We start from the raw sequence: 13,154 nt of genomic DNA on the forward strand, positions 1-13,154 counted from the left end.
TTTTCAACCTCAGCACTGTGGCCTGATCATTGTGAGATGTGGCACAAATCATCTGCAAATAAAAGTTTGCAGCTTACTTAAAAAATATACTCGAATAGAATTGATACAATCCCATTTAATGTGTGAATATTCCATGTCTCCTAGTGATAGAAGAAAGGCATAAATAATAGCAGCTGGGAATTGCTTGTATCCTAGGCCATGGAAGTATGTCTGATGTGAGAACACCATTTGTCCATGCATCTTAGAGAAATAAAGCTCAAGACCCAATTTTTCTTTTTTTTTAGAGCAATGGCCATTTCTTTTTATTTATTTACTCCCAAAGGCCTGGCATCTACTAAGCACTCAATGCTGAACAAAAGAAAGTGTAAGTTTAAGAATGAATAATGCACCCATGTAGTTACATGTATTATCACACAAAGAAATTTGAGATTTTTATTTCTCTGATGTTATGGTATAAGAGTGTGGGGTATGGTAGGGTAAGGGGTGCTTGGGGAAATTAACAAGGCTTAAAATGACAACTGCCTTAGACCCCAGGACAGAATTAAAGAATGTAGGCCAGGCCAGGCACGGTGGCTCATGCCTACAATCCCAGCACTTTGGGAGGCTGAGGTGGGTGCATCACTTGAGGCCAGGAGTTTGAGACCAGCCTGGTCAACATGGCAAAACCCTGTCTCTACTAAAATACAAAAATTAGCCAGGTGTGGTGGCACATATCTGTAATCCCAGCCACTAAAGAGGCTGAGACACGAGAATCGCTTGAGCCTGGAAGGCGGAGGTTGCAGTGAACTGAGATCACACCACTACACTCCAGCCTGGGTTACAGAGTGAGACTCTGTCTCAAAAACAAACAAACAAACAAACAAACCAAAATATAGGCCAGACCTTAGCAAAATTGCCTGTCCAAATGTTTGCCTTTGGTGTTTTCTTGTATTTCACCCTGTCTCAGAGTTTGATCTCCCATTGCTAGTTCTTCCTCTGAAATCCATGTCTTCATATTGCCCCCTGGTAGACCAGAACCTCAAATGGCCCAACCAACAATGTTCTCTCTCTCCCTCAATCCTCCCTCACCCTCAGTCCTCCCTCACCCTCAATCTTCCCTCAACCTACCACATCAGGCAGCAAAGGAGGACATTAATGTCCTCCATTAAAAGTTATGTTTTTAAGTTATCAGCAAAAGAGCAAGCTAAATGAATCAGATAGCCCTGAATATAAATCTCCATTAATGGAGTTGACTATTATAATTAGATTAGACATAACAGAATTCATCTGGCAGCTATTAATAATGTACACATAGTAATTATCATTAATAATAAGTACTATTCTTAGCCAACCCGAGTTCCTCCTTCTCTTTGTTAGTTTCCTGTGATCAGCACTGACAGCTTCCTGTAATAATACGTGCAGTTCATTCTCAAACTCAGATGCATTGACACACAAACTCTGGAAAAGATGCAATGAGGTTGAGAGGGACATTAGATGGCATCTGGAGGAGGAGGACATGATGGGGAAAGAGGATGTGTGGAAGAGGAGGGCTTTGGGGGTGATGTAATCAGGAAGGGGAGGAGTGGGGTGGGATATTATGATGCAGCTCACATTGAACACTCTCTTTCCTGTTGTTTCCATACCAGCTATTACGTATATTGTCACCGTCTTCACTGGGGATGTCCGGGGGGCTGGTACCAAATCCAAAATCTACTTGGTCATGTATGGGGCCAGAGGGAATAAGAACAGTGGGAAAATCTTCCTGGAGGGCGGCGTGTTTGACCGAGGCCGGACGGACATCTTCCACATCGAGCTGGCTGTCCTCCTTAGCCCCCTGAGTCGGGTCTCCATTGGGCATGGCAATGTGGGTGTCAACAGAGGCTGGTACTGTGAGAAGGTAAGGGATGCCCCTGAGGACAGCCTTCCCTGATTCAACCCCTCTCCTCTTTGACTTGCAAGTACAAATTTTTAACCTGAATCCAACCTCCTCCTCCCTCTGAACTAGTAACAGAGCACATGGGCAACCTCTTTCATTGGGTATTTTGGGTGGTTATGCGTCCATCTACCTTGTCTCAAGGGTGGTCAGATAAAGGGCTGTTCTGTACATGAGTACAAGGGCCGAGCAGGACAGATTACCCAGAGGCATTCAGTTGGTGGTTGTGATTACCCTGATTCCTGGTGTAGTGTCTTACCTCAGCTTATAAATCTTTCAATCAATAAGTATTTTAAAGTATATGTTTGTATTCCAGAATACATATACTTTAAAGAACATACATTAATAACTGTAAGACATAGACAGTGTTAAAAAGCAAACCTCAATTTTGTCTACCACACAGCTTGAGAAACAGAATGTTCCCAATGCTCTTGAAACTCCTGTGTCCTTCCATAGTCATATAGTTCTCTTTCCCTCAAAGGGCACATACTATCATGAATTTTGTTTATGTAAACTCGTATTGTGTGTAACTGGCAATTTTCTTTCTTTCTTTCTCTTTCTTTCTCTTTCTTTCTTGAGACGGTTTCATTTCCGTCACATATACTATTATGAATTTTGTTTATGTAAACTCGTATTGTGTATAACTGGCAACTTCCTCCCTCCTTCCCTCCCTGTCTTCCTTCTTTCCTTTCATTTTTGTCACTCAAGCTGGAGTGCAATGGCATGATCTTGGCTCACTGCAACCTCTACCTCCCAGGTTCAAGCAATTCTCCTGCCTCAGCCTCCTAAATAGCTGAGATTACAGGCATGAGCCACCATACTCAGCTAACTTTGTATCTTTAGTAGAGTTGGAGTTTCACCATGTTGGCCAGGCTGGTCTCAAACTCCTGACCTCAGGTGATCTGCCCACCTCAGCCTCCCAAAGTGCTGGGATTACAGGCATGAGCCACTGTGCCTGGCCGTAACTGGCAATTTTCACTCAGTATTATGTTTTAGAGATTTGTTCAGATGGTAACAGAAGTTGTAGTTCATCCATTTCCCTGCTGCAAAGTATCCCATTGTATGAATGAGTTACAATTTATCTGTCCATTCTTCTGTTGATGGATATTTTGGAATAATTTCTTGATTTTTACTACTGTAAGCAATGCTGCCATGAAATTCTTGTACATGTATTTTTGTAGAAGTGTGTAAGAGCTTCTCAGAATGAAAGTGCTAGGTCACAGGGAAAGTAAGTTTTCAGCTTTATAGGATAATTGTTATTTCCAAAGTATTCTAGATTGTTTTCCAAAGTAGTTGCACCATTTTACTCTCCTGTCAGCCATGTGTAAGAGACATTTTGTTTTATACATTCTTGTAAATACTTTATATTGTCTGAATTTTTAATTTTTACCATTTTGGAGGTTGTAAAATGATCCTGTTGTGGTTTTAATTCTTATTTTTATGATTAGTACCAAAGTTTAATGTATTTTTAGTTTTTTATTGGCCATTCATGTTTCTTTTTATGTAAAATGTCTGTTTATGTCTTTTACTGATTTTTCTATTGACCAATCTATCTTTAGATTTATTTTTAGGAGTTTTAAAATTTAATCTGAACATTAATCCTTTGTTGATAATGTATGTTCAAATATTTTCTCATAGTTTGTGATGTTCTTTGAGTAAGAGATTTGAAATTACCTAGTTTATCAATCTTTTCCTTTTTGACTAATGCATTTAGTATTATTGAAAGAAATCTACTTATCTCAAAGCTATGATGAAATTCTCCTATGTCATTTTCTAAAAATTAAGTTTTAATTTTTCCATTTATGTTTTTAAAATACTAGAAATTGAATTTTGTGAGGGAGGAATTCAATTTTATTTTTTTTCATGTAGGTATTCAAATATTCTAGCAACATTTATTGAAGGGCTTTTAAAACTTGACTAAGATTAAGAATCACCTGGAATTCTTGTTAGATTCCTAGGCTCTAATTCAGACCTAATGAGTCAGAACTTCCAGGCAATCTGGATATTTAGCAAATGATATAGATAATTCTTATCAATAAGTTAGTTTTGGAAGCACTGATTTACTAAGTAGTAATTCATTTCCCACTGTTCCGAAAAGACATTTATATCACACATAAAATTCACAAAATGCATGGCTTTGCTGCTGAGCTTTCTAGTCTGTTCTATTCATTTATTTAGTTTATTTCTGCACTAATAGAACACTAACTATCTTCATTTTTACCTTTATATTGTCTTGGTATCTGCTAGGGAAAATTTGTCCACCTTATTCTTCCTCAAGAATGTCTTGACTATTAATAACCATTTATCTTTCCATAGAAATCTTTATTTATTTATTTAGCCACATCCCTTGAAGAACAGTGTTGAACAGAATTCATTTGGACCTATAGATTCCTTTGAAAGAACTGACATCTTTACTATATTGGCTTTCTCTATCTATGGATATGGTATACTTCTTAAAATTTGTCTTCTTTAATATTTTTCAACATAGCTTTATATTTTTTTTGATAAAGAAATTGCATGTCTGTTAGGTATGTTTATAGAGACCTTATAATTTTTGTTACTATTAGAAATGGTATCTCTTTAAAAATTATATTTTCTAATGATTTGTTGCTGATATAGAAATAGAAGTGTTTTTTTAACACTTAAATTTACATTTAATTTACATATGGCCATTTTGCTAAACTCTATTATTCTGATAATGTCTCAATAATTCTTTGTTTTCTTTTTCTGTAGGAAGTAGGAAGTCAAATTGTCTGTAAATGATAACAGTTTTTTGTTTTTTTTTTCCCAAAGCTTATAGTTCTTGTCTCTTTTTTGTTTATTTGACCACATAGCCTAAGACCTACAGTACAATGATGAGTAGTAGGGTTAATAGTGGATATCTTTATTTTGTTTCTGATTTTAAGGGAGCCACTTCTAATGTTTAATTTGGTTGATTTTTTTTTTTTGAGTTTATGGTAGACATTCTTAGATTAAATTTTTAAAATTCCCTTCTATTTCTCTATTGTAGGGAGTTTTTATGATGAATTGGTGTTAAATTTTATCTAATGCTTTTCAGCACTTAGATAGTTGTATGGTCCTTCTCTTACTCATTAAGTTGGTACATTAATATGACTGCATTTTCAAATGGCAAACTAATTGCTTTTTTGTAAGTCAAACATGGAGATAATAGATCGTTTTACATGTTTTTGGAGTTATTAACATTTAATATAGAATTTTTCTATGTTCATGAGTAACATTGGCCCCTTATTTCTTTCTTGTACGGTCATGGATTGGTTTTGATTCTAGAAGAAAATAGGAACTATGTTCTTTCCTAAAAGAGGGTGTATAAAATTGCAGTGATATTTTCCCCAAATGTTTGGTTGCAGTCTCCTGCAAAATTATATAGGGGTGTGTGGTGTGTGTGTGTGTTTGTGTGTGTGTGTGTGTGTAAAATTACAGATTTTAAAAAGCAGGGTTTTTGTTTTGTTTTGATTTTCTTTGCTGGTTATAGGAATATTCAGGCTTTTTATTTCTTATTCAATCTGTTTTAATGAGCTTTTTTAAAGAATTTGTACGGGCTAGGCATGGTGGCTTATGCCTGTAATCTCAGCACTTTGGGAGGCCAAGGCGGGTGGATCACAAGGTCAAGAGATTGAGACCATCCTGGCCAACATGGTGAAACCCCATCTCTACTAAAAATACAAAAATTAGCTGGGCATGGTGGCACGTGCCTGTAGTCCCAGCTACTCGGGAGGCTGAGGCAGGAGAATTGCTTGAACCCGGGAGGCGGAGGTTGCAGTGAGCTGAGGTCTTGCCATTGCATTCCAGCCTGGCTCCTGGTGACGGAGCAAGACTGTCTCAAAAAAAGAATTTGTATGTTCATAAGTTATCAAATATATTGGCATAAATTTATACACACACAATGTTCTCTTATTTTTTAACAACTGATGCATCTTTTATCCTCTGATACAATTATGAACACATTTTTATATATTATTCATCCCTTGTTGCACGAAAAGTTTATTTAGCTCTTTCAAATAACCAAGTTTTGCTTTGTGTACTCTGTTTTAATTCTATTCTCTGTTTTATTGACTTCTGTTCTTACCTTTATCTCTGATTTCTCTGGATTTCTTTTGTTGTTCTTTTTCTAAATTCTTAAATTGGATATTTAGCTCATTAATTTTTAGCCTCCTTTTTTTCTCATATAAGCGTCTGATACTATAATTTTCTCTCAAAATAATGCTTTAGCTGCATTTTGTATATTTTATAAAATAATTTTATTCAGTTTAATTGTATTGTTTCATTTTAAAAAGCAGCTTTGCTGAAGTATGATTAACACAAAATAAAATACACACTCTTTTAAAGCATATAGTTCTATGAGTTTTGATAAATGTACACACCTGTGTACCATGACAAGAATCAATATATAGAATGTTTCTGTCACCCCAAAATGCTTCCTTGTTGTCCTTCACAGCCAATACTCACTACTCTAAGTAACCACTAATCTGACTTTGGTCATTAAAGATTTGTTTAGTCTTTTCTAACATTTAATATAAATGAAATCATTTAGCATGCACTTTGTGTGTGTTTGTGTGTATCTGATAATTCACTCAGCATAATGTTTTGGGGATTCATAATGTTGTTTCATGTATTAATAACTTATTTTTTATTGCTAAGTAATATTCCATTATTAGGATATATAACAACTTGTGTATCCATTTAATTGTTGATGAAGGGGTCATTTTCAATTTGGGGGGTTACTATGAATATTCATGTACAAGTCTTTATATGGACATGTATTTTTAATTTTGTTGGATAAATACCTAATAATAGAATTTTTGGATCCATGGTAAATATATAGTTTAAAAAAATTCCACCAAACTATACAGCAAACCACAGTGCCATGTGTGTACCTATGCAACAATCCTGCATGAGCTGCACATGTACCCCAGAACCTAAAGTACAATTAAAAAAAAAATTCCTCCAAACTGTTTTCAAAGTTGCTACATTGTTTTGTATGCCTGCCCATAATATATGAGAATTCCAGTTCTTCCGTATCCTCATCATCACTTGGCATCGTCAGTCTTTCTATTTTTAGATATGCTTATGGGTGTGTAGGGGTATCTAATTGTGATTTTAATGTACATTGCTCCTGATGACTAATTATGTTGAACTTTTTTTTAACGTGCTTATTGATTATTTGTATATATTCTTATTCTAGGTGCCTTTGCTTATTTTATATTTTTAAATCTTATTAAACTGTAAGAATTCTTTACATATTTTCCTTACAATTTTTTATTAGATGTATCTATATATATCCCCATCTCTCTCTGTGTGTGTGTGTGTGTGTGTGTGTGTGTGTAATCTCCCACTGTGTAGCTTGCCTTTTCATTTTCATTTTTTTTTCTTTTTTGAGACAGAATCTTGCAGCCTCCCTAGTAGCTGGGACTACAGCTGTGCACCACCATGCCCAGCTAATTTTTGCATTTTAATAGAGACGAGGTTTCACTATGTTGGCCAGGATAGTCTTGATCTCTTGACCTCGTGATCTGCCCTCCTCGGCCTCCCAAAGTGCTGGGATTACAGGCGTGAGCCGTCGTGCCTGACCCTGCCTTTTCATTTACTTAACAATGTTTGTTGAAAAGCAGAGGCTTTTAATATTGTTGGAAGGCAATTTATCAATTTAAAAAAATAGTTTGTGCTTTTTTTGGTTCTTATTTATTATTACACTAAAAATTATTTTGTAACTCATTATTTTGTGACTCATTGATTATTTTGAAGTATGGCTTTTAGGTTCCAAATATGTATTGTTTTATTATTATTTTAAATTTGACATCATTTTATTCAGAAAACACAGTCAATATAATGCCATTTTAAAAATATGTGTTGCAGTTTACAATGCATGTTCAATTTGTGTATTGCCTCAAGAATTGAATTTAAACATTTAATTTTATTTATTAAATTCGATTTGTTACTTTTGTTATTTGAATCTTGTTTTCTTACTAGCATTTTGTCTGTTTGGTCTGTTAATAAATATGTGTTAAAATATCTATTTTATGTGTGTGTGTGTGTGTGTAATCTCTACCACAATTGAAATATTTACCACTTTAGTGGTACTGCAACTAACTAATTTAAAACTAACAATTTTTGCTTTATGTAGTTTAAGGCTATGTTATTAAGCATAGAATTATTATAGCCTCCCATCCAATCTGATACTATTTATCTCTGAACTGGCAAATTTAGTCTGCTTATATTTATTGTAATTAATGATATATCTGTTCTGCTTTTACTGTTTCTTTTTTCTTCTTTTAAAATTATTTTGGGTTGACTGTTTTTCCCTATTTCCTTTTTTCCCTTTATAGTGATTTTATTATACATACTTAATATGGGAAACCCTAAATTTAATTGATATCTCTACTCTTTTTTGGCAAATACAAGGACCTTAGAAATCTCTAATGGTAATAATTCTTCATGCTATTTTTGCCTAGCATTTTACCTTCATTTCAAATTATTTTAAAATATACACATTAGATTTCATAGAGTTGTTTGTTCAGATTTAGTTACAAGCTTCCCAGTTTGTTTGCTTGTCACTTCTTCTTGCATCTAAGACCTTATTTCTGGTGTCAATTTTCTTCTTCCCAAAGAACACCCTTTAGAAGTTCCTTTGGTAAAGGTTTATTGTTGGTAAACTCCGATTTTTTTTCACTTGAAAAATGTTTTTTATATCATTCTCATTCTTGAAAAATAATTTTAGGGTACAGAATTCTATACTGAGTTTTCCTCCCCAATATCTTCTGGCTTCTGTTAGTCTAATTGCCATTATCTGTTTTTTCTATCCTGATGCTCTTAAGATCTTGCTTTTGGTTCTAATGCTTCTTTTCAATATGTCTATGTGTGCATTTATTACTATTTATCCTGACTGTGACCAAGTGTATGGTAACTATTTCTTAGGTGAAACTATTACTATTTTCTGTGTGGAGCAAAGACAAAGAAGGTAGGCTTCTCTTTGCAGATTTTTCCCTACCTACCTTTTGTCTAAAGGAGCAGTCCTTCAAATATTTCTGCTTTTTCTGTGTTTCCAGTTTAGATTCTCCATTTTGTAAAGCCCATGGCTAGTCTCCTGCTTCCTCAAGTGGCTATTAATTTCCTGGTCTCTGAGTGCCTAGGATTGTCTTTTGCTTCAGGACAGCACCCACTTTAGCATTCACATTTGCCAACTCTCTGGGTTTCTGCTTACTCTGAATTTTACTGGTTCTTGTGGCTTCTCTGTAACCCCCTGGCAGCTCAGCAATGTATATAAAGGGATACTTCCTGTTGCCTATGTAACATATGGCTATTTTGTGGTGATGAGAGGCTTTTCAGACAACCTAGTTTCTGGACTACCTAGTCCAGAAGCAAACATTTTAAATATATGAATTACACTAATTTTTTTTTTTTAAGAGAATGAGAAAGTTTTTTTTTTTTCTTTTTTTTTTTTTTACTTTAGGTTCTGAGATACGTGTGCAGGTCATGCAGGGTTGTTGCACAGCTGCATACTATATCCAGCATTTCTCCCCATGCTATCCCTCCCCACCCTTCCCACCCCCTGCTGTCCCTCCCCTAGCCACTCGCAACTGTCCCCAGTGTGTGATGCTCCTCTCCCTGAGTCCACGTGTTCTCATTATACAATACCCACCTATGAGTGAGAACATGTGGTGTTTGGTTTTCTGTTCTTGTGTCAGTTTGCTGAGAATGATGGTTTCCAGATTCATCCAAGACCCTACAAAGGGCACGAACTCATCATTTTTTATGCTGCATAGTATTCCATGGTGTATATGTGCTACATTTTCTTTGTCCAGTCTATCATTGATGAGCATTTGGGTTGGTTCTAGGTCTTTGCTAATGTAAACAGGGCTGCAATGAACATACATGTGCATGTGTCTTTATAGTAGAACGATTTATAGTTCTTTGGGTATATACCCAGTAATGGGATTGCTGGGTCAAATGAAATTTCTATTTCTAGATCCTTGAGAAATTGCCACACTGTCTTCCATAATGGTTAAACTAATTTACACTCCCAACAACTGTGTAAAAGTGTTCCTATTTCTCCACATCCTCTCCAGCATCTGTTGTCTCCAGATTTTTTAATGATCACCATTCTAACTGGTGTGAGGTGGTATCTCAATGTGGTTTTGATTTGCATTTCTCTAATGACCAGTGATGATGAGCATTTTTTCATATGTTTGTTGGCATCATATATGTCTTCTTTTGAAAAGTGTCTGTTCATATCCTTTGCCCACTTTTGAATGGGTTTGTTTGTTTTTTTCTTGTGTATCTGTTTTTGTTCTTTGTAGATTCTGGATATTAGCCCTTTGTCAGATCGGTAAACTGCAAAAATTTTTTCCCATACAGTTGGTTGCTGGTTCACTCTAATGATGGTTTCTTTTGCTGTACAGAAGCTCTGAATTTTAATTAGACCCCATTTGTCTATTTTGGCTTTTGTTGCCTTTGCTTTTGGTCTTTTAGTTGTAAAGTCCTTGCCTATGCCTATGTCCTGGATGGTTTTGCCTACATTTTCTTCTAGTGTTTTTATAGTGTTAGGTTTTATGTTTAAATCTTTAATCCATCTGGAGTTAATTTTAGTGTAAGGTGACAGGAAGGGGTCCAGTTTCTGCTTTCTGCACATGGCTAGCCAGTTTTCCCAACACCATTTATTAAACATGGAGTCCTTTCCCTATTGCTTATTTTTGTCAGATTTGTCAAAGATCAGATGGTTGTAGATATGTGGTGTTGCTTCTGAGGCCTCTGTTCTGTTCCATTGGTTCTATGTCTCTGTTTTGGTACCAGTACCAGGCTGTTTTGATTACTGTAGCCTTGTCATATAGTTTGAAGTCTGGCAGTGTGATGCCTCTGGCTTTGTTCTTTTTGCTTAGGATTGTCTTGGCTATGCGGGCTCTCTTGTGATTCCATATGAAATTCGAAGTGGTTTTTTCCAGTTCTGTGAAGAAGGTCATTGGTAGCTTGATGGGGATAGTGTTGAATCTATAAATTACTTTGGGTAGTATGGCCATTTTCATGATATTGATTCTTCCTATGAGCATGGAATGTTTTTCCATCTGTTTGTGTCCTCTCTTATTTCCTTGAGCAGTGGTTTGTAGTTCTCCTTGAAGAGGTCCTTTACATCCTTTGTTAGTTGTAATCCTAGGTATTTTATTCTCTTTGTAGCAATTGTGAATGGCAGTTCACTCTTGATTCGGTTCTCTGTTTGTCTACTATTGCTATATAGGAATGCTTGTGATTTCTGCACATTGATTTTGTATCCTGAGACTTTGCTGAAGTTGCTTATCAGTTTGAGAAGATTTTGGGCTGAGACAATGCATCTTCTAAATATGCAATCATGTCATCTGCAAATAGAGACAGTTTGACTTCCTCCTTTCCTAACTGAATACCCTTTTTTTCTTTTTCTTGCCTGATTGCTCTGGCTAGAACTTCCAGTACTGTATTGAACAGGAATGGTGAGAGAGGGCATCCTTGTCTAGTGCCTGATTTCAAACGGAATTCTTCCAGCTTTTGCCCGTTCAGTATAATATTGGCTATAGGTTTGTCATAAATAGCTTTTATGTTTTATGATACTTTCCATCGATACCTAGTTTATTGAGAGTTTTTAGCATAAAGGTTTTTGTCTTGTAATCATGTGGTTTTTGTCTTTGGTTCTGTTTATGTGATGGACTATGTTTATGGACTTGCATATATTGAACCAGCCTTGCATATATTGAACCAGCCTTGCATCTCCAGGATGAAGCCTATTTGATTGTGATGAATAAGCTTTTTGATGTGCTGTTGCATTCAGCTTGCCAGTATTTTATTGAAGATTTTTGTGTCGATTGTTCATCATGGATATTGGCCTGAAGTTTTCTTTTTTAGTTGAGTCTCTGCTGGGTTTTGGTGTCAGGATGATGTTGGTCTCATAAAATGAATTAGGGAGGACAAAGTAGTTTTTAAATACCCTCAGGATAGTTATATTTAACAAAACAATAAAATGAACAAAATCCTGAGATAAAAACTACAAGCTCTAGTAAAAATATTGTATATTTTTGCTTACCTAACCTTTAACCTTCCAGAACCAGAACTGTTAACATAGATTTTTAAGTGCTGACTATATATTTAGAACTATGTTCGGGGGACCCACAGTGGTGAGAAAATACAACCTCAGACTTTTAGGAGTTTGTTACTTCTTAAAAAGACAAAACACAGTTAACAATGAGAGAACCATTCGAGAGTAAACAAGGAAACATCTGCAGGATTTGTTGAGAGGAAAGAAAGACTTGTAAATAAATTGTTGGTAATTATACCTTCCTGTGCCCTCAGCTTGTCATGGATGCCCTCCAACTTTGCCTCTGTATAGGTACACTTCTAAATACGTGGTCATGTGTAATCTTCAGCATAAAAGGTGGAGTGCAACAATGGATCCCAGTGGACTTCAGTCATAAATAGAAATTCTGAGGTTCTTGCTGATGAGCAGAAGAAATCCCAAACTGACAATTGGTGTCAGGAATACTTACATTCCTACTTTGGTCACTAAACTTGGGCATTTCATTCTCCTTTCTAGACCTCAGGTTTCTCATCTATTGAATGCAGGTGGAATGAACTGTATTAATTGCCAATATATTTGTGTCAGAGGACTAAATGTTTGAGGGCGCTGCTGCCTGTGGTCCTGAGCCATCATTTATCTCTAGGGAGGAGGATTCCTCTCGGGAGTTAAAAGGGTACATACTCCCCTCTTACCATCTCTTAGCATCCTTCCCCTTGGTGTTATAAGTTAAGGTTCATCACAATGGTCAATAATGAGCATGGGGTGAGTATTACCTGCGAATATCTAAGGTCAAGAATTCAAGTTAAGGAAGTTACAGTCCATTTTTGTCACTGTGAACAGTAGACAACAAACAAATACCCAGTGAGACAATGGTTGGTCTAAACCTTGACCAATAGGAGGGTCAGATTCATTTTCAAGTTAAAAAGGTTAGTCTTCAAGTTAAGAAGGTAAAGCTCTGAAACCAGTAATGTGACAGTCAACATTTCTTTGCTGATAGAGGATTCTGTAGTGTGCCAGGTGCATTCCTTTGAACATTTATAATGTGAGCATTTGAAATCCGTGGGTTCAGAACTGGTTAGAGACAGAGAGGGTATAGGAGAGAAGGTTGAATGAGAATCAAGCCTAAAAGAGAGAAGTTGGTTTTTATATTACATTCCAGATATTAATTGGCTGTCATGGGACTTACCT

The 13,154-nt window shown here is 36.0% G+C and overlaps 1 protein-coding gene across 2 annotated transcripts in view; it reads left to right on the top strand.

The window, feature by feature from the left end:
• LOXHD1 (lipoxygenase homology PLAT domains 1) overlaps positions 1–13,154 on the top strand; it is a 183,328-nt gene that overhangs the window by 46,845 nt on the left and 123,329 nt on the right. For both annotated transcript variants that reach the window (XM_064378976.1, XM_012440784.2), the window contains exon 8: positions 1,626–1,876. In XM_064378976.1, coding sequence (XP_064235046.1) covers positions 1,626–1,876 — 251 coding nt within the window. The remainder of the gene's footprint in view (positions 1–1,625; positions 1,877–13,154) is intronic.

This window comes from Aotus nancymaae, unplaced genomic scaffold (genome assembly GCF_030222135.1).
Source record: "Aotus nancymaae isolate 86718 unplaced genomic scaffold, 86718_ANA_hifiasm-v0.15.2.pri h1tg000020l, whole genome shotgun sequence".
In the NCBI taxonomy this organism is placed as follows: Eukaryota; Metazoa; Chordata; class Mammalia; order Primates; family Aotidae; genus Aotus; species Aotus nancymaae.